Source organism: Scardinius erythrophthalmus, assembly GCF_964197995.2.
Source record: "Scardinius erythrophthalmus genome assembly, chromosome: 21".
NCBI classification, from domain to species: domain Eukaryota; kingdom Metazoa; phylum Chordata; class Actinopteri; order Cypriniformes; family Leuciscidae; genus Scardinius; species Scardinius erythrophthalmus.
The window spans coordinates 27,726,365-27,751,958 of record NC_138241.1 but is presented as its reverse complement, the minus strand read 5'-3'; the positions used below and the strand labels follow the sequence as shown (position 1 = coordinate 27,751,958).

Here is a 25,594-nt window from a genome sequence, read left to right as displayed (position 1 = left end):
TTGACAAATATTGCAGCTAATCCACTTCATCTGTGTTAAAGTATGCAAGCATCACTACGGGAAGCAAAAAGTGTCTAACTTCAGCAAATCCCACAGTTGAAATCAAAACACCTACTATTTTGCTAAGCAACAGTGAAGAGCACCATATGAACAAAAGCATGAATCGAATGTTTGGCCAGTTTTCTTCGCAGTGCGATGGAAAAGAGAATAACTCCCTGTAAAAATGAACATTAAAAGAGCATTCGTTCAAATAAAAACGTTTGACAAATCGTGCAAAAATTTGATGGAATTTTCCCGCTGAACATTTGTGTTCAGTCTGCAAAACACGTGTCCCCTCTCTAATCTGCAAGTTCTCAAACTACATTAAACACGGAGCAATACAAATCTGAAAAGTGCTAACGTGATCCCCACCAGCAAAGCCATCATCGTGGGACATCGTTCCCCTTAATAACAGGGCAGGTTTTCATAATTGATGGCAAAGGAAGAGTAAGCAAATGTGACTGGTGCAGAAAACCAAGAGGCTTTAGACTACAGCTGGTCTGTGCTGGGCTCAAAGGGTACAGAAGACCTTGAAGCCTTTGTACAAACATGTCCACACCCTAACATTTTCACACCAACTCCTTTACATGAAAAATCCCCATGTTTGCAGCGCTTTTTATTTTTCTTTTCACTTCAGGCCTCACATACATCCGTATGTGATCACATGTACAGAGGAGCTAAGCCGGGCAGCCTCTGTTGTGTTTTGCAATCGATCCTTCCGGCAGGCTTCAGTCCTCCCACGGGCTGCAATGAGCCAGCATGAGCAGCCAGCGTGATTAGCATCATGGGACGGCAGAGCTCAGAAAAACAAACCCATTGTAGAGCTCTCGGAGCATATGGCGTATCCACCCACAGCAAGCAGGGGGAAAAAAGAGGGTAGAGTCCAGTCAGATTTCTAATTGGTCACAAAATGTTGACTGTGTTGGTTTGAGAGCACATGAATGTATGGGGTTTGTGGGAGGAGAGGGGCTGGAACGTTACACTTTATAAATAAATGATGAGCTGTTCTTCAAGCCTGATTACTTCCCCCATCCCCTTTCTACCTCAGCCGGCCCTGCGCCCCCATCCCACCATGCCTTAATGGAAAAATGTGACTGATGCCCCATTGACCCATGAGGAAGAGCTGGGAAGTCTGGCATCAGTCCTTAGGCTGCTATATTTAAATGATTTAAAAGTGGTCTTGGCTTTTTTCTTTTCTTTTTTTTGGAAGCCACATATTTCGCTCAAGTTTTCGCTTCGGACTTGCCCATAATGCTATTACTATCTTATAAGCAATGATTAACTTTACTTCAAATATAACCTCCAAACCTGTTTTGATAATCAACAACAAGGTCTAGGCAAATGATCCAAGCCACAGACGAAAAGGGTCATGCTTGATTTATGGGATTTTAGTCGGATCTGCAACACAAAATATTTTTAGAGCTTGGCATAACAAAAAAATAAATTGAACAAAAAGTATATTCATAAAATATATAAAAAATCCACCGGGTTATAAAATATTGTTAATTAACATGACATTTCCAGGTCTAGAAATCACATTTTTCAAATTAGGCTGCCTCATATATCTAGGTTTTTCAAGAAAGTGGTAACTGGTTCTTCAAGGAAAAATATCTTGATTTTTAGTTGTTTCATCTTATTTTGATGCTTTTGTCTTGTTTTATGTCATGATTAGAAGTTTTCTGAGGCTCCCTGCTTGAGAACCACTCTATAGTTTAGAGCCAAAACTACATTGCAAAATTACAAAAGATTTTTCACACACATCTGTTTAAACCAGCATTTAATACTCTTTTGAAGCACATTTATTTCGATTTCCAAATGTATGCATCCAGTTTTCTTGTATAAAATATGTGGAAAAAAAGTCAACTGTTCTCTAGTCTCACTCAGTCGAGTCTTTTTGGAGTTCTGAGTGCACAGAAAGGCCTTCCTGCTTGCCTACAAACACAAACAGGAAGTTTTTCCAGCATGTTCACAACAATCAGTGTTCCACGGCGACCACAGACCCCTTCGGGCTTCACCGTCACCGACTAAAACAGGAAGTATATCTACACCGTTATAAGACTCAGAGGTGTGTGTAGGCACCAATCATCCTGAACATGCTTCACATTTGCTTAAATGCAGGAAATAACATTATCTGACAGGAAGCAGAATCCAGAAGTACTTCAGATGCAATAGCTCATGACATGCTTGGTGGAACCTCTTTGAGTGAAGCCTCCAAAGAACCTGGATTGAGTTTTTGTACTGATCTTTTCCAACCTACTGAAAATTAATGAAAAATATTAATACATAATTGTAAACATAACAGAAAAACAAGAACCTCTGGCCTCTAAGGAATGTAAGTAACACGTCAAACCATAATCGTGGTTACCTGTGGAGCGGTTCAGCAGAAACTTAAGCCCAAAATCTGAAGGTGCAGTAGAGGTGAAATATGATAAATAATAAACAGACTCTATCCCTCTTTTTTAATAACAATATTCCCCATCTACTGATAATAAAACTGTAGAAGATTAATAGCAATGTTAAAAGGAATCTTTAGCACATAATAAAAAACAACCAGATTCCAGATGCCCTAAAGGCAAGAAGAGGGGAGGTGAAAGGAGTTAAAACTAACTCTGTTTACAAGTGATCATTATCTGCTCTGGGTCAAAACCCTCTGCAATTAACCAAAATCTGTTTGTAATTTTAAAAACTCAGCTGGGTCCCGCCTCCACGTTTCTCAAAGAAAGATTCCCTTATTATTTTACACAGGGACAGACAGGGTTTTAATGCTTAAGTTGGAAGAGATCGGAGTTTTTAAGCCGAGAGGCTTGCATTGCATGATAAAAAGTGCTGTTTTCCTTGTAATTGTGAAGTTAACAAGCCTGGTTTTGAAAGACAGGCGGGAAAAAGGTCTATGGAGGAAATGAGCGAGATATCGGAGATGCAGTGGAAGGTTAACTGGTGACGTATGGTTTAGTGGAAGATTGCCCATACAATCCATAGAAATCAGGGTGCCTGTGGCTCTGTGAGGCGTCGATCCAGTCGTGCATGGAGAGCCCTTGGAGGGGCTGGGACATTGAGGCCGTGGAGGGCAGGGGGTGCGAGTAATCCTGTGTCCAAGGGAAAGATCCCGAGCGAGGGTAGGGAGGATGGCCACGGTGGTTCGATATGGAGGGGACGCTAGAGCAATAGCAGTTGTCCATCGTGCACATGAGAATCTTACGGCCACCGTACTGGGGCAGCATGGCCTGCTGGGAGGAGCTGGGATTGGGGTAGTCAGCTGGAGTAAAAACTGAGCTGGAATGATGGACCGACTGGGCGCTGCTGCTACTGCTGAGGCCTACAATGTGCTGGGTGGAGCTACAGGGAGCCAAGGGCGGCTGTGACGTCGGCCCGTCTGTGGAGCCGGAACCTTGACCCAGGAACTGCTGTTTGCTCATGGGGCCTGACGAGGAATCCAGCAGGCTAGTGCTGCTTTCAGGGAAGGCTGTGGAGTGTTTGCGTTTCTCACCCCCGGAGGTATTCGCACTGGAGGGGTGGACAGATATGCTCTGGAGGAAGTGTGCGGGAGTACTGAATGGTGCTGGAAACAAGGAGATGAGGACAGTGAGTTTGATTTGTGGGAAAAAAAACAATGTGTTGAACAGAAATGTTTTTGCAAGCAAAGTTAGTGGTTCTCAATTGGTTGTGCTTCAAAACTGTTTTTCATATAAAAGTTTAAAAAAGGTCCCCAAAACTTTGGGTACGTTTACATTACAACGATGTACTAAAAATGAAGACGTTTTTTCTTTGCGTTTTTCACATGCAAATAACGTTGTCAAAGCAATTCCAGTTCACACGGATCATCGAAAATGAGTAAAAACGCTGTATTATGCTGCCAGGCCAGTAGTAGGCGATGTCACTAAAGAAACACGTTGCGCCTATAGACTGAACATATGCATGACATCACCATTTGCACAAATTAATGTTTTTGTAGTTTACATGGAGATGATAACGTAATAATACGGGATAATGTGATGTAACTTACACTTTTTTCAAAAGTTTGGGTTTTCAGGCCCCCAAAACGCCAATGTCCAAAATGCATAAAAAGTTGTTTTTAGTTGAAAACGGTATTGTGTAAACAGCCCCTTATTTCTTCAATGTTTTATTGTTTTTTTTACATTTTTGAGGATGAGGGCATTCCAGGGTCAATGACGAATAAGAAATAATGAAAAATATTTTATAATCTAGTTTAATCACGTGTCAACAATCTTTTTATTTATGTTGGTTTCATATGAGCAAACTTTTTATACCAGAACTCATGACCCAATTAGAGACCAATAAGTTGGCGACCCACCAGTCACTGAGCCACTGAGTACGTTTTTACTAACCTTCCAGTATTTTTCTCAAGTTCTTTTCCTTTTTTGAGACTTCAGACAGGAATATTTTGGAATTAAGATGACCCACTTTGTAAGGAGGCAGAACACTGCCAGTACATGATGTTGATCTGTAAAACATCCATTTGACATCAACAGATTACCAAACATTCAAAAATATTCAATAAAAGTATTCAATTTCAATCAATTTCTGCACTTTGGTTCATAAATGACATACCTGTCCATAAGTATTTTCACTGGTTTTGTGTTCTACAAAGGAAAACAAAACAGAGCACAAATATTAATCTTCCTCTACAAGCTCCTGCTTGACTGCCTCTTTGTCTGTAAACATGGAAAAATCTGGAAGTGCAGATCTACTGATAACAACCACACACAGACAAGGAAGCATTTCTCACAGGTATGGGCACATTCACACGGACTGTTTATGACAGAATGTGGGTGAGTGCAAGGGGATTTCTAGCAAAAGTCAAAGGAGAGTGTGCTTAAGGAAATATTCACTAGCCTTACTGCCCAGTCAGACTGACTGCGCCTTTATATGAAGGACAGTTTCAGACAGACTTCCAAGAAACCGTGACATCACATTTAATAATCAAAAATTCAGGCAATATTCAAAGATTTCACTATTTTATTCTTGCTAGACATTTATTGATCCCCCTGCAATAACCAAATCGCACCCACAGGACTAGGATATCATAGGCAGTTAAGGATGACCAGATGAAGTCATCTGTGAAGGGTGAAAGAGAGAATCGACCTCACCTTCATGATGTTAATATTCTCCGCCTTGTCAAACACAACCTGGACAGAGCTGAGCAGCTTCTTGGCCTCCTGACGGCGTGCGTTGAGCTGCAGGGTTTGGGTTGAGTTCTCCTGGCAGTATTTGGAGTGTGCTTTATCCAGCACCTCCATAGTTCTCCCCAGGTCGTCTTCTAAGAGCTGGTGCATTTTGTGATACTGCACACGCACCTCCTCCTTCAGCTGCTGTACCTTATCCTGCACAACAAACACAAGGTGCACACTGAATTTCTATAGTTTCCATAAATGTGAAAACTTTAACAAATATCTCCCTGTAGGAAAGGAAATGAAAATGATCACAGATTTTATTGTTATAATGTCTCAGTTTATTGTACTGTTTCAGACACTGTGAGAAAAGGTGAAGGTGATGCTGCAATGTATATTATCAGAAAATTAAAGTGGTTTTTGATTTTAAATCTATTGTAGGAGACCTCCAAAACAAAACAAGGAACCATTAAAATAGCATAATATGGGCACTTGGGATTTTTCTCAGGATAAACATCTGAGAAGCAGAAAATTTAAGTAATTTCACATCTGCAGTTTCAGGAGAGGACATGTAAAAGTGTTTGTAGTGCATCTCACTGAGGTTTAATAGCCAGTGAGATGCACAAAAGATTGAAATGTGTATCTGTGATATCTAAATTACACTTAAAAAATCTTCATATACAGGGTCCAAAATTAACTTTTTACTTTACTGACTATTAAACTGTATTTTGATATATTTGTCCTTATGAACATAAAATGTCATTTAAGTATTATTTATATACTAAACAATATAGTTATATACTAACTTTAGTAAATAATACTGTATACTATTATATTGTTTATTAATAGTAGTACTTAAGTACTACTATTAATATTTTGAATTAGTTTTAATCATTTTTTAAATTTAAGTTTAAGTTTAAATAATTTTGTTATGTGCTGTCATGTTTATTAGTTAATTTTTTGTTTTTTTCTATTTCAGTTTTAGTAATTTTAGTACTTAGTTTTTTTAACTTAAGGTTTTTCATTTAATATTTCTATTGTACTTTATTTTAGCTTTATTATAATAACGAAAACATTTGTAAGAGTTTTAGTTTTAGTTAACTATATCAACACTGGCAACATTTGTATCAAAAAGTGCTGGATATAATGTCAATCGATATAAATCAGTCACAAAAAGTTTTAATTTTGTTCTCATTTTCATTTCGTAGCTTAATGTGTCTGCACAACTTAGTTTTCTATATGTGACTGTCTTTCACTTTTGTGTTTACATTTTAAATAAAAAATTAATTATTTTGTCTGGAAATGTTATTCTGGTTCATGCATGTTGAACTAAAAGTGTTTATGTATTTGATTGCATTTGCTTCATTAAATTTGAACTTTTCTTGAATATTCATTGTCATTTTCATATTTGTATGTGGATCCCTGGAAGAACAGCAGCCATTGTATAAGCGAATGGGGATCCAAGTCCGAGACCAGGGGAATTTGACCAGACCTCCTCCTTGACAGTATTATTTTGTAGTATATAACACTTGTCTAATACATTTGTCTTAAACACAAACATAAAACTGCAGACAGGGAGAAAAGGTCTACATACAGTTTAAGCACAGACGCTGCTAATGTCATACCAAAACCAGCCTCTTCCATATTCATTAGCTGCAGTAGAGGGTGAGGGGAGAGACAGGCAGACAGATAGACAGAGTAAGACAGAAGAGTGTGTGCATGTCGTATAAATGTGTCTTTACCTCCACCAGTACTTTGTCAGACTCCAACTTATACAGCTGCTCCTCGATGTCTTTCACTCGATCGTCAATGCGATCCTGCTGCTTCATTAACATATGCTGAAGGGAAGAACAAAGACAACACAAATCAAACCTTTTTCCACAGATCCATAATCTGCCAAACTTAAAATAGAATGACTCCAGGTTCAAGGAACATCTGAACTGCGAACTATTTTTTAGCAATATTGGTAACACTTTACAATAAAATTCCATTTACATTAATAGAAAACGAACAATGAAAAATATAATAACACTTTATTTTACGGTGTTCTCATTACACTTTAAATATAGCCTACTTACTTTAGTAAAAAACAGTAAATTATGCACAATTATGCTGTTAATTAATATTACTCAGTACTTTAGTACTTCATTTCTTGGTAATTAATTGTATATATACACCATAACAAGGACACCTTCAAATATAGCGTAACCAAATTATTCTTGTAAAGCATATATTAACCTTAGTTCATGGTAATTTCAACATTTACTAATACTAGGGATGCACGATATATCGGCCACTATATCGGTATTGGCCGATCGATGATTTATGAAAGCACTTCATAAAAGGAAAATACAGTTAAGTGCAACATATGCAGCACAAGTCTGTCATTTAGGCTACATGGAACGTTATAATTGTGTGCTTGGGACATGGCTTTTAATGGTGAGATTTTTGTTTTTGTAATCAGGCTCTCAATATTTCTATAAAAATTTGGATTTAGATTTATCAGCCAATATATCGGTTATCGGCTTTCAAATATAAAGAATTATAGGTTATTAGTATCGGCCAAAATTTTCATATCGGTGCATCCCTGACTAATACATTATTAAAATCAAAACTTGTATCTGCAAATATTATTTAATAGACCTTTGCCTAACATGAACTAACAATGAACAGTTGCAACAAAGATCAATCAATACTGTCACAAATATATTGCTAATTGTTAGCTGCATTTTAGTAGCGGTCCAATGGACCTTATTGTAAAGTGTCACCAAAATATTTTTAATCAAATAGTCTTAAAGTCAAATTCAAGCTAACCAAAAGCAATGCATTCTCCATACAACCCCAAACAAACATCCTGCCGGCCCTCTCTATGAAATCCCCCCAAAAAATAAAAAAATAAAATTGCTTATTACAGCAAACGAATGAAACAAAACATGTCGGCAATGAGACTAATTCATCAGAATCACGTTTGCTGTGTGATTCTGCCTGCTATTAGGTGTCTGGACAGGTTTTAAATTGGATTCAGAGGAAGCCACTAACCCCAAAGCTCCCCCATCCCCCAGCCAAATCAAAGCCTGACAGTGTGCTGAAGCTTTTATAATCCCCTTTATACTCAGTTTCACATGCCCACGAGAAGAACACTGTACCTCACCACACCAAAGTCCAAAGGATGCTGAATAACAAGCCAATTTAGTTGTTTAATCAGACAAACGTCCATGCAACATTCAAAAGGCCGATTGCAAAGGGAAAATGCAGCTGTCATGACAACAATAACGCACATTGTGCATGCACGAGTGTGCGCATTAATAAGTGTGGAAATTTGAAGCAGAGCGAGAGGGGGCAAGGCCGTCTTAGGCTCTCATTTTGCTCTCTATCTCTCCCCTTTGTTTGCATGGGCTTCTTTCAGTGTCAGTGACAGATTGTCATGTTATCCCTGCATAGTGAAATGTGCACGAGACCGCTGGAGGATCTATAGGTCACATGAGAAGAGGCACATTCTTGGGGCCTACAGCAACCGGGCTCCTGTAAACCCTTGCATTGATGCCAAACAAACAGCATCTCTACAGTAAACCGTTAACAGCTTTCACTGGTCAAGGACACAGGACACAGATATAGTGCAATAGTCTGGAAGTAAAAATCTCATTCATTTTCTCTGTACAGACATACCATGAGCTCACAAGTCAGTGTCATTTTACCTTCAAAAAAAGTTTAAATGCCAAATTAACAATGAAATACTACATTACCCACAATTATGAAGTGAGATCCACCAATCAGAGAACTTGCTGTATCACTATATATTGATATACTAGATAATGAACCTCTTAAGTTCGGGACACACCAAGCCGACGTCAAAGAACTAGTGGCGACGATTCGACGAAAGCCGACTGTGTTGTCGTCTATCGTCGACTGTGTCTCGGGTAAAAAGCTGCTCTTGAACACACCAAAAGGACTAAAGGCGACTGTCAATATGCGTTCTTGCGCATTAGTAAATATCCGTCTATATCAGCAGGTCTCAATAGTCTATTTTCGTCATTACGAAACAACGAAACTAGGACTTGCACTTGCTTACCATTTCAATATCAATAATGCTGATCACTTTCTTCATTCGGCTAATATTCATTAAAGTTATTATCAAATATTTGTGCATTCGATTGCTCAGGTAAGATGACGTAAAATTATAACAACCCTCTGTCTGTACGGTCTTGACTTCTTTGCTCGCTTTCATCACTTTTATTCTGATTCGCTAAGCTGAACAGCCAATCAGAGTTCTCTCTCTCACCGATGGCCCGACGCCGATTCAACATGCTGAATCGGCCCAAACAAAAAACCCTGATGGGGTCCGACTAGACTAGAGCCAAAACATAAGTCGACCGATGCTTAAAAACAGCCCGACATCGGTTGAGAAATAGGTTGGCTTGGTGTGTCCCGGCCTTTAGGGTTTCGTAAGGGAACATCCTGAGGTTTGTAAGTTGATGAAAAGCTTATAATTAAATAAATCATAAAAATGTGAAATTAAAATAAATAAATACCTAGGGCAGCATAATTAATCAAAAAAATAAAATAAAATTGCAATAGGGCTTAGTGCGATTATCAAATCGAAAAAGGCTGCAATTTAGCCCGCGTTTCAGAATGAAGAATGTTCTCGCTAGCAGCTCATGATCCAGTGTTTTCAGTGTCTCAGAGCAGCTCAATTCACAGTAAATGCTGCTCCACTGAAACTGCATCACTTTATTTTCACATTCACATGTCCAACATTTCTGCTGACATAAGCTTGCAGCATCCTAACAAATTTGTAATGAGAAGCGTTTAGAAATCTGTTGTCAACTAAACAGTTTTCACAGGTCTCCTTGCGGTTTTCCACCAAAATAAAAGCTGGAGGATTTAACGTTTGAAGAATTTGTTATTATAGTAATATTTCTGTCTTAATAGTTAATGAATATAATAATAACTATAATAATAAATAATTTCAAAAGCAATACAAGATGTTTTCTTACAAGATTAAATGTTCATCTATAATAGTTAAAATCGCAATAAAATTGTGACCAAAAATACTGTAAATAAATCATTTTAAAATAAAAACATTTAATTTATTTACCTGCATGTCATGTGAGCATTAACTGACATCAGAGAACTGTGAACATGTGTTGTTAAATTATTATAATAGGTTGGGAGGTTACTTTTGCACATGGGGGATGATGATAAAAAAAATGAAAACACAATTTTACTGGAAAAAAGGCCCTCATTACGTTCTCTGCAAAGGACGCTTTAATCCCATAAAGCATTGTAAATTTGCTCAGTGAACAAATCCAAGATGGTGGACAAAGCATGCAAAATGTTTGTTTATGTTTATTGTCTATTTAATCAAGTACTGATAAAAATGTTATGCATTTCTGTGCTCATTATTGCATCACTTCATTCGCTTAGAAGTATGTTAACGCCAAATTCAATGTCAATTGTAATTTGATCTCTCTTGAGCTTTATGATAGGAGCTCTCTCTGTTTGTGTGTTGAGCGGAGCCGCTGCCCATGTAGAGCGTTTCGTTTCAGTCAGTAGGCTGTCAGTAAAGGCAGCAGTCTATGTAGGAAGCAGACAGCAAAACAGCTCACTACGTTCTGGAACTAATCAATAGTTTTTAACAGATGAGTGTACCACAGCTTTGGTCTTACAGACTGGCATTTCGAGCAGTGGTGTCAGACTTAGTCACTGATTACACATAGTTACATGCACAGGAAACTGCACATCTTCAGCTCAACAATGGCCAAAGATTCACGCAAGATGCTAGCAGGAAGTTACAGAAAATTACTGCACTCTTGGTGCATTTAGCTTATCAGCAATCAAAAAATATTTAAGCTTTTTAATTTGTTACAACTGGGTGTACTGATGAATGTATCCATGTGCTATATCCTGTGTGAACGCTTCTCATTTCAAAACGTGCAGATGTGCAGATACGACCCGTCAATCTCTTTTGATTCGGAGCACGGAAGGTAGCATCTAAAGAATCTACAGACTTCTACAGACAATTAACTGTCTCTGTGATAAATGCAAGCCATTAGATTGCAGAGATGCAAAGCCTGATGATAGGCTTGTTGATGGCTTTTTTTTTAAAGCTTTTAAGGTGAAGAAGATGCAAGCTCAGATTGAGACCAAAATAAGCTGGTTTTGTGGGGTAGTGTGAGGGGCGTGTGTGAATTTCACAGCTAAATGCTGGATAGGAGTTGATTTATTTCTGCAGTTTGTAAGTGACTCAAAACAACCTACATACATTCACAGCAAACACAAAAGGCATCCTGGCAGTTAAATGTGAAATGTGCGAACAGCACACTGCTCTGAATGCACAGCGAAGAAAACTTATTCACTTATGAAATGGAAAAACTCACAGTATTCTGACAATTTTTTAAATGAATGGTGCATGATTTTGTAAAATGGATAAGAGTACAGATCCGTTCAAAGAAAGGTCAGCATACATGTTCAGATCTGGCACGTTCCATTAATATAGTACCCTTTGTGTGCTATGATAAATATAGTATTTAGATCTAATTCATAAACTACAATCTAACATAAAACTAACCTATCATGAAAGTAGCTAGAGAATGAGTACAGTAATATTTATATTCCCCTCCTCTTAAATGCCTTTTATGGCCTGTCCTATTTCAGAGGTCTATCCAACATATAAAATCTAAATATACCTATCTAAATAAGTTGACTAAATGTTAGTCGACGAGTAGTCGCAGAAGAAAAAAAACTCCACAGGAACTGATGAAGTCACGCATTGACAGATCGCGAACACTGCTGGTTCATGCGTTAATATGTCAGGCAGAAAATCCAATAACCACAGGTAAAGAATGACCACAAAAAGGGGATGTGTGACCTTAAAGATGACTTAACATTTAAAACACGCAAGTAGTAGCCTGACATTATCCACTTTACATGGCCACTCGCTCTATCGTTAACGCAAACCTGCATAGGCCTAAATGTGCACTAATATTAGGCGAATATATCCAAGTGTTTGCTCGGAGTTTGGAAGCTAAACCAAGTGGAATATATCCAAGTGGTTATGCCGGGTACACTGAAAGCACGATTTTTAAAGTCATCGGATCGCTGTTCTTCTCCAACTACTCGACTGTCTGGTGTACTATTAGTTGCTGTTGTGCCCACATTACACGACAGATCGGCGACAGGGGTCACACAACACAACATTTCAATAGGAAGAATCACCAAATCACTGGTACAAACTATGTTTCACAACCAAATAAGGGTGTCACGATTTTGATTTTAAATCGAAATCGACCGAAATTAAGTCACAATCTCGAACTTCGAAATAAAAAATGGAATCGTCCATGCTGCCACGCCCCCATGTCACGTCTGGTCGGCTTACCGAGCGGAAAAAAACACACGTTGAAGTGCTGCGAGTCAGCCTCCTCTAACTTAGCTACAGCCAGTCAGAAATCCCAAGTAGAAAGCATCTCACAGCTATGGTGATACCCTCCATGTACAATAATGTAAAGGAGAAAGTTATTGAAAGTCTGAGCAGTGCACATTTACCTGTGTGGTATCTATTCAACTGTTCAGAAATAGTTTTTTAAGACACTTAATTGTTCAGAGAAGACTATGGACATGGCTGTTTTATTGTTTTTGTTTGTTTTGTTGTGAACTTGAATGTCATCTTCTGTGAAGAAGACTGCAGTTACAAAAGAGAAACTAAATGGCAGGTTATTTTGCTTAAGTTTCCACTGACTTAAGATATAAGTTACATTATGTTGTATGTCATCAAATAAATGTTTTAAATTTGACAGTGTGGTACATTGCGAACAAAGGTCAGATATTATATTGCATAAAAGTCTAGTCTAAAAATGGCATAGCAACCTGTGCTCTTTGAAACCACTCTTTCATTTGAAAGTCACGTGTCTAGTATCTGTAAAACCGCATTTTTCCATCTTAAAAATAAATCTAAATTACGTCATATGCTCTCTTTGACAAATTCGGAACAATTAGTTCATGCGTTCATGACATCAAGGCTAGATTATTGTAATGCTCTTATGGGTGGTTGCCCTGCACGCTTAATAAACAAATTACAGCTGGTCCAAAACGCAGCAGCTCCAGTTCTAACCAGGAAGTATGACTATATTAGCCCGGTTCTGTCAACACTGCATTGGCTCCCTATTAAACATTGTATAAATTTTTAAATATTGCTGATTACTCACAAAGCACTAAATGGTTTAGCTCCGCAGTACTTGAGCGAGCTCTTAACGCATTATAGTCCTTCACGTCTATTGCGATCTCAAAATTCCGGCCAGTTGATAATACCCAGAATATCAAAATCGACTGCTGGCGGAAGATCCTTTTCCTATTTAGCATCAAAACTTTGGAATAGTCTTCCTAACATTGTCCGGGAGGCAGACACACTCTGTCAGTTCAAAGCTAGACTAAAAACACATCTCTTTGACCTAGCATACACATAACATATTATAGACTTCTATAATTCAATGTTAGGCTGCATAGATTAGATCAGCCGGAACCGGGAACACTCCCCATAAATCCTGATGTACTCGTTGCATCATAAGAAGAATGGCATCTACGCTAATATTAGTCTCTCTGTTTATCCCAAGGTTTACTGCAGTCCCCCGGATCCAGACTGTATCCAGATCTGATGAAGGACCTGCGCCGTCTAGTGCAGTCCTGAAATGTCAACTAGTCTCTCCCCTGTGAAGACCTCCCTCCCCTCCCTTTACCTCTCTACAGATAAAGTGTTGTCGGGATAATTCCGGTTCGCATGGCTATGCGGAAGCGATAAATAAATCTGTATTATAAATTTTAAGGCCAGACAAGTAGTTTGTTAAGGGTTGGTTTGTAGGGAAGGACTACCTGCACGCATATATTCGTGCCTGCGCACATATATTCAAACATGCATACCTATAGACTGAACTCGTAATACGCATGTGCACGCCATCAGCGTTCTCACAGGTTTGCGTTTTTAAAGTTTGCGTAGAGAGAACTTAGGGAGTTTTCTGTTAAAACGGTGTCGTGTTAGCGGCCCCCAAGTTAATAACTAATGATCGCAGCGACGGAAGTGAATCAATCAAAACTAAATTTAGCTGGACAATAACTTTATTCTAGAGCTGCTATAAAGCCAAAACAATCTCGGTTACTTTAATTTCCTATTATCACTGTTAAGCCGTTTTGGAACGATCTACATTGTTAAAAGCGCTATATAAATGAAGATGACTTGACTTGCATTAAAAATAAATAAATGTAAAAATCGAGACTCGAATCGAACCGAACCGTGACCTTAGAATCGAAAATGTAATCGAATCGAGGATTTGGAGAATCGTGACACCCCAACAACCAAAGTTACACACGCAAGAATTGATACAGGAAATAACAAATTCATGCGTCAGACTTCAACTTCCTGTTTAATTTTGCACACAAGAAGCCTGTGATCCAAATTGCCTTTAGACAGATCCAGATATTTAGCATGCAAAATATTTCACAGCATCGGTAATGCCACAGCGCTTCTCTCAGATTCTTATCTTTGATCATACACACTACGCAATTGACACTAACGTGAACATGCACCGATTTGCCTCCATTTTCGGCCATTTGTCTGCGAGTTCCACAAAACTGTCAGCGAGTGTGTACCCGTCATTACTAAATTAAAATCTAAAATCACTAACTGATGTTTCATGACCCATTTCAAGTCCATTTAATTAACTGTGTACCTTAGTATCATTACCATTACCTGGTTGTAGTTACAACAATACAACATGTAGTTAAAGATGGTAAAAGATTTCTGTTACACTGTTTGTTCAATCTGAGCAGGTTAACTAATATGAAAAAAAAAAACAAAAAAAACAAAGAAAGATCTGTTCATCTTGGCAGAGGCATGATGACAATGGGAAATGGCATGGCACACAGCATGATGAAGCAAAGCACCTTATTACAGTACAAACTGCTTCCATATAATCATAGTGCATTCATCTACAGCAGCTTTGTCCAGATGAATTGCCATCACAAAGGACATTGCCAGCAACATGCTTAGCTGATAAAACAAGCTTGCTTTCTACTTCCTTATTTTCATACTAGAATTTCTCCATTTGCTTTTGCAGTTCATTCCAGAACACCTTCCTGTTAAGCTCTAAGGCTGTATCCAAAAACGCATACAGTAGGCCATAAACAGTATGAAACAAAAGAAGTGTGTCCGAATTCACAATACTCACAAAAGAGTCGGCAAAAAGTACCAGCATGACCTTCTACTTACAGAGAGATTCTGAAGTGTGCATTCAATGGACATTTTACAATCCCATGAGGCCACAGGAGAGTAACAGGAAAATGACAACATGGCGAATGTAGTACGTCCGAATTACATTCATACTACACACACTCATACTATATAGAACTGAACATACTTTTTTAGTGGTGGTGAAGTAATTCTTTATTCAAAATAAGTACCTACTCAAAGAGAGTATGTGATTTCAAATGCAGCCCAAATGATTAAGCAGTTATGTGATCCTTTGCAGAACCTGCATGTCATGGGTGCAAACAGTGAATCACATTCACCACTTTCACAATAATATGACTGTGATTCCAAACATCTGAAGTCATCCGACTGTACTGAACGTTTCTCAAGGCCGACTGTGGGAGTCATATAACGCTGTCCGGACTTGCCTGCGTGCTACGGTGTGATAAGAATGGCCTCTCAAATTATTCAGTGACACCACAATCAATTTTCAAGTCTTTCTAGAGCAAAATCTGGAGGGCATTTACATTTCGAATGATCCGGTCCAACTGAAAGCATGACTAATTTGCAGAAAATGGTCAAATGTGGGCTGAGCCACATTTATATAATTCCTCACTGCTTGGGTCCTATATTTAAAAACGCAGTTAATTTGTGGAAGTTATTCTATGAAGCGTGAATGTCAGTGGGCCATCCAAAAGAGTAAACATGTCTTAAGCAGACTCCTATCATATTAACCAGTATAAAAAGGAGCAAAAGAGATAGTAGGGTGATCATCCATTGGATCTCCCATGATGTCATCCCTGCAAACAGGAGGCGGATTATTGGGAACGGAGCAGAGAGGGAACTGAGGTCACTCCCTTCCTGTGTCTGCCGAGAGCCCATGTCCTATTCCTGAACAAGAGGCGAGGGAGCAAAGAAGGCCAGGCAGTTTTATTGTGGGACCACTTGAGTCACACTCTCTAAATTTATGCACTTGCGAAAGAAAGAACAGAGGGATGTGTGTGTCTTTCAACAGCAGCTGTGGGTAGAGCAGGCCTTGCGTCCATTTCCTCCCTCTCTTTCCCCCTCCTTTTACAGACACTTGGCTGCTTTAGGAGCCATGACACATTGGCCATCTAAAAAGCATTCCTCCACGCATCCAGAAGTCATCCCTGCCAAGTCCAGCAGCAGCTCAACTCACAACAGTTCATTATTCTTTGGGAGGCAGCTGAAGGAAAAGCGTGTTTTTTCACTCCTACACTGCAGAATGTCCCGGCTAATTTTCTTATTAGCATATCCATCAGTTTAATTGATAGGTAAAAGAGCTTTTAATAAGTAGCTTTGAGGATCAAGAGAAATAAATGCAGAAAAATAAAAATGGATAGAAGTCTTTGCATTTCCCCATAACAAATATCATAATATCAGCAGCATCATTTCAGTTAAAAGTTTAACTTTTAATGGAATAAAATAATAAATAAATATCACATAATAAATGCCACAAGCTTACTTATTTGATTAGTGATATAGAAATCTGAAATATTTCTCCATTTACATCAATTTAAGTACACACTGATTTTTAGTGTGGACTTTTGGACCCCACTTTAAGTCTTTGCTAGTATATGATTATCAGACATTTGGTTTTCCAATATTCAAGAGCTTGATGTTAACATATAAAAACTTTTTAAGATGACAAGTCTATGTAAATAGTTTAATCTACAAATCAAACAAGACAAGTATTCCTTGGTGAAGTGCTACTGTTTTATGGATAGGCTCATTATTTCTGCTATTTGGCAATGAATCTTAAGCCCCTTTCACAAAGCGCGTTGATCCCGGGAAATTGCCGTAAAATTGCTAGAGGGCCTTCTGTCTGAACGCAAACACGTCCCGGGATTGATGCCGGGATCAATGACGGGATGGGGACCTAGTAACATTGCCGGGATCAGTCCCGGAACGCGCCCTGTGTGAAAAAAAGCCAGGACCAATGCCGTAAGAGATGTGTCGTAGTGATGACGCAAGTGCCATTGCACGGGCCTTTCTACAACCTATGCTACTGCATATGGGGAACGAGCCACTCGGCAAACCCAGTGGTGCTTCTGGGTAGTATGGACTCGACGAAGAGTAGTTATCAGCAGAACTGACATCTGACAGGAGTTATCACATCCTCACGTCACGTATCTTTACAGGATCTTTACGGGATGTGTGTAAACGCACTTACAGATTCCGGAAAATCACTGGCAGTGTGAATGAACCAAAATCAAACGATCCTGGGACAAATCCCGGGACACATTAGCCGTGTATTTTCCGGAATCTCTGTGTGAAAGGGGCTTTACAGGAAAGAAGAAAATATGTGTAGGTGGAATTTATTATGCAGTGAACATTTCAAATAAAAACACACCTTTAATATGATTTACCTTTAAAATGAGTTTTAGATAAGAAAGTACTTATATACGAAAGTGTTTATTTTAGTTTGATAAACTGATGGAAGAGATATAATCACAGATTTTTAGTTGCCCTGCTACTGAACATTACAGGTGGCACTAAAGCTAGTTTTTCACACTTACCCTGACTAGCTTTGGGGCAATTATTCACTATTAACTTAATAAAGCAGAGGACCTGATATTTCTCGCTCTAAAGAGTGTTGACAGTCTCATTATACAGGTGTTAACATTCAGCTGGCAGGGCACAGAGATTCAGGATATGACAGAACTATCTAGGTATATATTCATGTTCCAGCACAGAACTACTGTGTCAAGAGGAAGTGACTGCTTCAGCCTTTGAAAGGAAGTTTACTCTTGCTCACCCATCCAATAGGTTCATTCATGATGAAATAAAAAAAAAAAAAAAAAAAAAGGAGGAAAACTGATTAGGAAAACAAAGTTCAGTCTCTTCAAGTCCTCAGAAGTCAATGTTTAATTGAAGCTTTTGCTAGGCTACATTTTGTTCCTCAGAGCGAAACCATTTAATTACAGCTAAATGTGCAAATTTACAGTGTAAATATTAGTTAGTACTATGCAATACTAACAAAAAGTACTTTGTATGTATGTGTTTATGTAAGTATGGGCAATAAAACATTAATAAACAGATAAAAGTTCCTACAATATAATCATAGTAAATAAATAAATAGTTATTCAAACAAGCTTTTTGAAGCTTTCCGACATTTTGTTTAAATTAACTAAAATGAATTTTTAGCCTTGTTACCAAAGAACTTTACTTAAACTGGTTGAATTTATGACCTGAGAAGTGAAAACACGACACAGGTTTTTTTTTAAAGTTTTTTTTAAATGCTTGAAATAAGGTTTGTGGTTAACACAAGCTTAAGATATTTTCACATTTTATTCTATTATATAAGAGAGGCACTCCACCAAAGACATTGTACAAAGAGATTGTAAGCTTGGCATTGAGAAAGGTCACATGTGACTGAAACTTTTGCCGCTTTTTTCAGTAAAAGAATTTGATTTTGTCTCGCTTTTTGACGTCTCTTTTATTTGGTGGAGTGTGCGGACTCTCTTGAAGTGCCTCTCTAATGAATTGAATGGAATTCTTTGTCTACGCACCTCATATGGACTAATTTTAAGGTGCGGTGAGTCCCTAGCTACTCTTCTATTCTATGATATAAAACACACCAGTAATACCCTCTTGTGATTTTTTTAAAGGGGGGGGGTGAAATGCTATTTCATGCATACTGAGTTTTTTTACACTGTTAAAGAGTTGGATTCCCATGCTAAACATGGACGAAGTTTCAAAAATTAAATTGTACGTTTGAAGGAGTATTTCTGTGGCAAAAATTGTCCTTCCGGTTTGTCACAAGTTTCGGAAAGTTTTTTTCGAGTATGGGTCTGCGTGACGTCAGTTGGGGCGGAATTTCCTTATATGGGTCCTAAGGGCACTTCTGCTGGAAAACCGCGGGCGCGCGCGCACTCGTAGACCAGAGCAAGAGAGCGAAAGCAGTTCGCCATCAAAGCGCTCTGCTCGGCTTTTGGAAGTCAATGTCACCAAAGAAGTGGGTTTTTAGTTGCCAGGGCAAGACAACCCTTCACAGATTCCCTAAAATCCCAGCGTTAAGGGACCAGTGGATGGAGTTTGTTTAAACAGAGCATCAACGGAGCTGTGTAAGACTGTTTGTTCCCTGCATTTCGACGATGATTGTTTTATAAACAAAGCCCAGATCGACGGATTTGCAGATCGTCTAATGCTTAAGGATCGAGCAGTCACAATGATAAAGGTTCGCAGTCGTGGTTGGAACCGGGCGGTGAGTAAAACTGCTTCAAATGTCTCTGTGTTGTTAGTGTGGCGCGTTAGCACACAGCTTCTTCGCCCACACGGCCCGCCCCCAGACGCTCGTTTTTTCCGGAAAGACTCGTTACAGCCTATCTTTCTTTTATAAATATAATAAAACTAAATACTTTTTGGAGATATGAAGGATGCAATACTACTCTATAGGTACTCAAGATTAACAGGAGATTGAGTGAAAATGAGCATTTCACCCCCCCTTTAAGCTTTTACTTGTCTTGTAAAAGGCAGTTGCTAACAAGTGTCTAAATGAACTACAGATGTTGTCGGGGACATTAAAAGATTAGTTCACCTTAAAATGAAAATTTCCTGATAATTTACACACCCCAATGCCATCCAAGATGTCCATGTCTTTCTTTCTTCAGTGGAAAAGAAATTAAGTTTTTTGAGGAAAACATTTCAGGATTTTTCTACACACAATGGACTTCAATGGCAACCAGAATGTTGAAGTTCAAATCACTGCAGTTTCAAAGGGCTTTGAAGTGCTTCAGAGGGCTCTGCACGATCCCAGCTGAGGAATGGGGTCTTATCTAGTGAAACGATCGGCCATTTTCTAAAAAAACTAATAAAAATGTATAGCCTATACTTTTAACCACAATTGCTTGTCTTGTGCTGGTCTGCGACGCGCCACGCATTGCGTCATCACGTTGGAAAGGTCAGGAAATTATCAGGAAATTTTCATTTTGAGGCGAACTAATCCTTTAAATGTCATCGAACTCATCTACTTACTAGTCTGCTCCTGCAAGCTATTATAACTAGCCTAACTTTTTGGGGAAAATGCTTTTAAACAAAGGCTGAAAGAGTTGACGGAAAATTAGTGATGATGACATTAAAGTCATGAGACCATGGTGTAGTTCGTTTATAGCCTACGTTTAGCTTTTGACCTTTGCCGATTGTTTTTACGCTTTAAAATTCATATAAGTTGTGTTCATTTGTGAAGATTATCATGATAAACAAAACGTAAGAATCACAAGTTATTGTTAATCAGAACTATTGGGTTTTTGTCAAGGGAACCAGGGTGATGCTAAAATATGTCATCCCTGCACCACTCTATTGTGCAGTTTTTTTCAGCATGCCTGGTTTTACATTGGGCAACTGCCTTAATGGCCCACTGAAGTGCCTTGGAATGGGCAGCTTTGTATGATGTGTTGATGTAATTTCCACTGAAACAGGAAGCTAAGACGGGACATATTGAATGGCTCCTCCCCCTTTTCAAATAGCCAATAGTGTTTAGTTTACCTCACAGACTGCAAGTCATACTTGACAGCACCATGGAAGCGAATACGAGTGCTGATGATACGTTGGATTCAATAGTAGAGGTGCAAATAAATTCTAGCCATTTCATTCTTAACCAACGTACAGCTGGAAAACGGAATAAAACTCGAGCGTTGGAGCAACCAAACACACATCTCCAACCCATAGGCTATTGCTCTGTGACGTGTGTTAATGGTCACTTTGGCCAGGTGGGCGGGACTTTAGATTCTAGAGAGCATTTGATTGGACAGAAGATGTGATGAGAAGCTTAAGTCTGCGGTGATGTCATAAAAATCTGTGATCCATTTTAGGGCAAGTGAGAGACTGTTTGAATGCTTATATCTCCTAAAAGCTAATTTTGTCATTGTTCTGGAACACACCAGCTTATACATAACCTTAAGGCTAACATATTCGTACTAAATGCTAAAAAACTTAAATTTTGAATTCAGGGGGCCTTTAAAGTTGGCATGAAATATAAATGTATCTATTTATTAAATGCTTCTTGATGATCTGATGTGAATAATTCACTCATGCATGTTATTTTTAAAAATGTTTTGATCATATTTTTTTATCAAAATGTCATAATTCGATCATCGGGTGGAAAGGACAGATTTCTCAAATCTGCATAAGATCATCATCCGCCTCCATCCAATCAACATACAATGAATAGAACCAAGTCCCACGCTACATTCCTTCTCTTTTTTTTATAATTTGTTGCCACTTCTTTTTCAACCAGACAGTTGACAGTAGCCATTGAGTTCCATAGTATTTTTTTCTCCATATTATGGAAGTCAATGGCTACCGTCAACTGTTTGGTTACCAACATTCTTCAAAATATCCTATTTTGTGTTCAGCAGAAGAAAGAAACTCATACATGGTTTTGAGGGTGTGTCAATGATGACAACATTTTCATTTTTTTGGGTGAACTATCCCTTTAAAGAACCATCTATTTAATTTTTACACTTTAGCAAAGTTCATTAAGGGTAATATGCATTTAACAGGGCTAAACCAGTTCAGGGCCTGAGTTACCACCAGGTTAATCCATAGTACATATCGAATGTCTAAAATGGACTGGGCTCAGTCAGTCCCTGACACAGACTACGTCCCTACAGAGAAGTTCGGAGCAAAGCACTCACCCTGATGTCATTGCGTCGTACTTCCACGTCGCGCACCGCATGGCCATGGTTTGGCGCACATCTGGAGAAGCAGCAGTACTGGCAGACCGCCACCTGTTCCACATCGCAGTGATAGAGTCTGTATTCGTCATGGTGCGGGCAGCTCCAGGCCCGGACCTCCTCAGTCGCCACTAGTAGATGTCCAGGAGCAGGACAGGGCTGCTGGAGGTGCGTCTGGATGTGAGACTGGCAACACGGTGCATTACAACGAAGACACACTTTCTGCGCTTGAAGAGGAGGCCCTCGCCTGCACAGAATGCAATGCAGAACGGCCGGCGCTTTTTCGACGTTCAGCGCGTTGAATTTTTCCACAATATTATTGAGTTTGATGTTTTTCTCCAGGTTTGGTTTCTGGTTGTACGCGTGGTTGCACTCCGGGCAGCGCACGTTGGCCGTGTCTTTGGCCCAGGCCTCGCTGATGCAGTCCCGGCAGAAGTTGTGTTTGCACGGCAGCTGTACGGGCTCCACGAACACATGCAAACAAATGGGGCAAATGAGTTCCTCCTCAAAGCAGTTCCGCCAGCTCTCGGCCATCTCAGCCATTTGATCAGACATCCCGTCTTGACTTGATCCGCTCGTGGAAGGCAAACATCAAGTTCTAGCACCGTCCTAACAACGTTTCGCTCATTCTCGTGACTCCTTCATTTATATCCAGATGTTAGGTCAGTTGATGAAGACCATACGAGCACAGAAGCCCCAGAGAAACAGCTGTTGATCAGACCCAAATATGCCAAGGGAGCGTTTCTGCTCCTGGCAAAGTTAGTCAGTAATCAAATACCACAGCCGGGCGTGAATAAATGACGTTCTTGGAATGAGAGAAACTTGCCCTTGTTTATTTGATTAAACAAACTAAAAACACAAACTATAATTCGGGTATTAATTTAGAGAGCGAGAAAAAAAATTAAAATGATCCTAATAGGATACGACTGGTGCTATGTTTAAGAACTTTATAAGCGATTACTTTTTTGACAGACGAATAACTAAGTGAAAAAAATAAAACATAATATGCATTATGAATAGTTTATTACCACAAAAGTATTTTTTAATCTATGCAAAGTTGGTTTGTGATCCAAATACTGGCACATTTATTTTCATCTTTTGTTTTGAGCTTTCTCTGATTGTTAAGCTACACATTAACGAATGACATTATTTAAAAAATAAAAACCGACCGATATATTAAAAATGTTGTTACTTTACCTGTAAATAAGCTATTCTTCAGATACCCCGTAACGTTAAATGGTATAATTTATCGTTAAAAACGAGCAGAAGTGTGAATTTGTAAAAAAGTATCAGACAAACCAATTGTCAGTCTCTCCTTAATTATGACAGACGGAGCCTCACTGACAGATGCCTGACTATCCGTTGAAAGATAATAAACTAACGTTACTAGGTTAAAGGCTTCAACATTCGTCTAAAGTCCAATGCCGGTCAACATAAGATCCGTTAAATCCAAGTGAAAATGTCTAATCATCGGAAGCATATAGTCTTTTGCTAGGTTTAAAACAGGAAAAGGGTGACGCCACAAGTTCTTTCGCACGCATTTACTGAAGCAGTCGATCACGCATTTGATTTGTGCTCAGGGCACATGACATTTGCCCTGCTGGAATTACATTAAAAAAGTAGACCTGAGCCTTTGTGCTGCTCGCGTAATACTATATCGATAGGATTTCTGTCCTCTACAACTATAAGGTAAAGCCAGAAACACCATCTATCTAATGCCGTGACGCGATTTTGAATGAACAAACAATTGACGCGTATGCTTGCATGCCAACATGCTCTCGTAGCATTAAACCCCAAAGAGCAGCGATTTTATCGTTGTCAAATCTATTCTGTCGCTATCTGTGTTGGTTGAACATTATAGAATGATCCCTGTCCATGTTTCGCCTTATGTTTACCTGCTCGCACTTACCAGAAACGGATTGCATTCATTTGTAGTGCCTAATGTCATGTATTTTATTTTGACGAAGCTAACTCGCCTAAAATATTCATGTATCAAAGCCTACATCAATACCTTTGTTGCTCTTAAAGGAGACGATATCGTTTGGCCCTTGTTATCGCTTATCAGCCATCTTGTTTTCCTGTTTAACGCGAATTAAAAACGACGTATCTATTTACTTTTCCTCTCATTTGTATGCCCTTTATATAGACGCTTCACGTAAAGCGAAAATATCCAGTTCAGCGACCATCCAGGGATATCACGTCCTTTAAAATGTTAATCCTGGTGGAAATCAGATGTTTACAGCCGTATTCCAATCTGCGTCTTTATTATTTATGATATTTTTTTTTCCTTTCAAGCAAATCCTAGATGAGAGGAATGCAGGCACAGGACTGCAACTCAGGATACAGTTCACATACTCCCCCTTCCCCCGATCACGTGACCAGCGCGGATTTGACACATAAAAATAGGAGGGGTTAATATACGGAGGCGGGGCTTGATTTAAAGGGGCATGCCTCTATTATTATTAATTTTTTTTTGTGATCTGTCCAAAATTCTGTTTCTCTGTAGTAAATTAATCACTTATTTAAATTTTTTAAGCATGACTTAAGAAGTGTTCCAGTATTTTTTTATTTAGCAGCTTACCCTTAAAAAACACCTAATGTTAGTTCATGTTAAACACAGACCTGTCAGGAATTATTAAGCAGCAATAAACCACACGAGGCATGAGTAACGAACTTTATCCATCTTATTTACTCTTTCACTTATGTCCTCGTAAACATTACATCATTACACACACAAAATATTAGTCACAATATAGTTCACCCATAACACCTTATGTTCACCATGAACTTAACACCTAATTTTACTCGAATAATGAAAATAGAATAAACATTTAAACTGGAACCCATGGCCTGGACGTGTTGATTCTGGGTTTTAGGACTGAACAGCTTTGTTTGAATCTACCATCTAGTAAGGACTCTTTGTCATCCAACCAGAGATTGCAGAGTATCCTGAAGTCAAAGATGAAATGTAGGGGTGACCTCGCCTTTTTGGTAGCTGCGTATCTAAAAACGTATCTCTTTGATTTGGCATATAATCAGTGATGCAATTTCATTGCACTGTATTTTATTGATGATATTGTTCTGTTAAGCCTGTTATGTAATGTTTTAATTTTTCTTCTTGTTGTGCAGCACATTGGTCAACATTGGTTGTGTTCAATGGTGCTATACAAATAAAATTGACATCTCAACAGCCCACAAGAGTGCTGTTATTATTTCACATGCAAAGAGGGCATTTACATGCGTGTCTTGAAGGGACCAAAATACAGGGCATACATCTCTAAAGGTCAGAAACAGGCTTGGTTCTCCATGAGGAATTTTGGTGCCTTGGTCACACAAAAAAATTACTTGGATGTGAATCATGAGTTGTCATCATAAAATAGTATATAATTAAATGGGAAATAGGCATTCTTCTCAACAGTCAGACTTGTGTAATCAAAATGAATGCAAACCCCCCGATTTTTGTAACTTTAATGCACTTAAGGGTAACAAAACCA

At 38.8% G+C, this 25,594-nt stretch overlaps 1 protein-coding gene across 1 annotated transcript; it reads right to left on the bottom strand.

The window, feature by feature from the left end:
• Positions 1–1,801: 1,801 nt before the first annotated feature.
• trim8a (tripartite motif containing 8a) lies at positions 1,802–24,467 on the bottom strand. Its single transcript, XM_081350819.1, has 6 exons — positions 22,062–24,467; positions 6,911–7,006; positions 5,148–5,381; positions 4,609–4,640; positions 4,386–4,501; positions 1,802–3,598 (listed from the first exon to the last, which is right to left on the bottom strand). The coding sequence occupies exons 1-6, from the start codon at positions 22,653–22,655 to the stop codon at positions 2,970–2,972; spliced, it is 1,701 nt and encodes a 566-aa protein (XP_081206945.1). The 5' UTR covers positions 22,656–24,467; the 3' UTR covers positions 1,802–2,969.
• Positions 24,468–25,594: the final 1,127 nt, after the last annotated feature.

Excerpts from the sequence above, each read along its gene's own strand:
- trim8a (XM_081350819.1), bottom strand. The coding sequence starts at position 22,655 with ATGTCTGATCAAATGGCTGAGATGGCCGAGAGCTGGCGGAACTGCTTT. Across the intron at positions 4,641-5,147 it reads AGAATATTAACATCATGAAG|AACACAAAACCAGTGAAAAT; the intron begins GTGAGGTCGATT and ends TTTCCTTTGTAG. Across the intron at positions 4,502-4,608 it reads GTGAAAATACTTATGGACAG|ATCAACATCATGTACTGGCA; the intron begins GTATGTCATTTA and ends GATGTTTTACAG.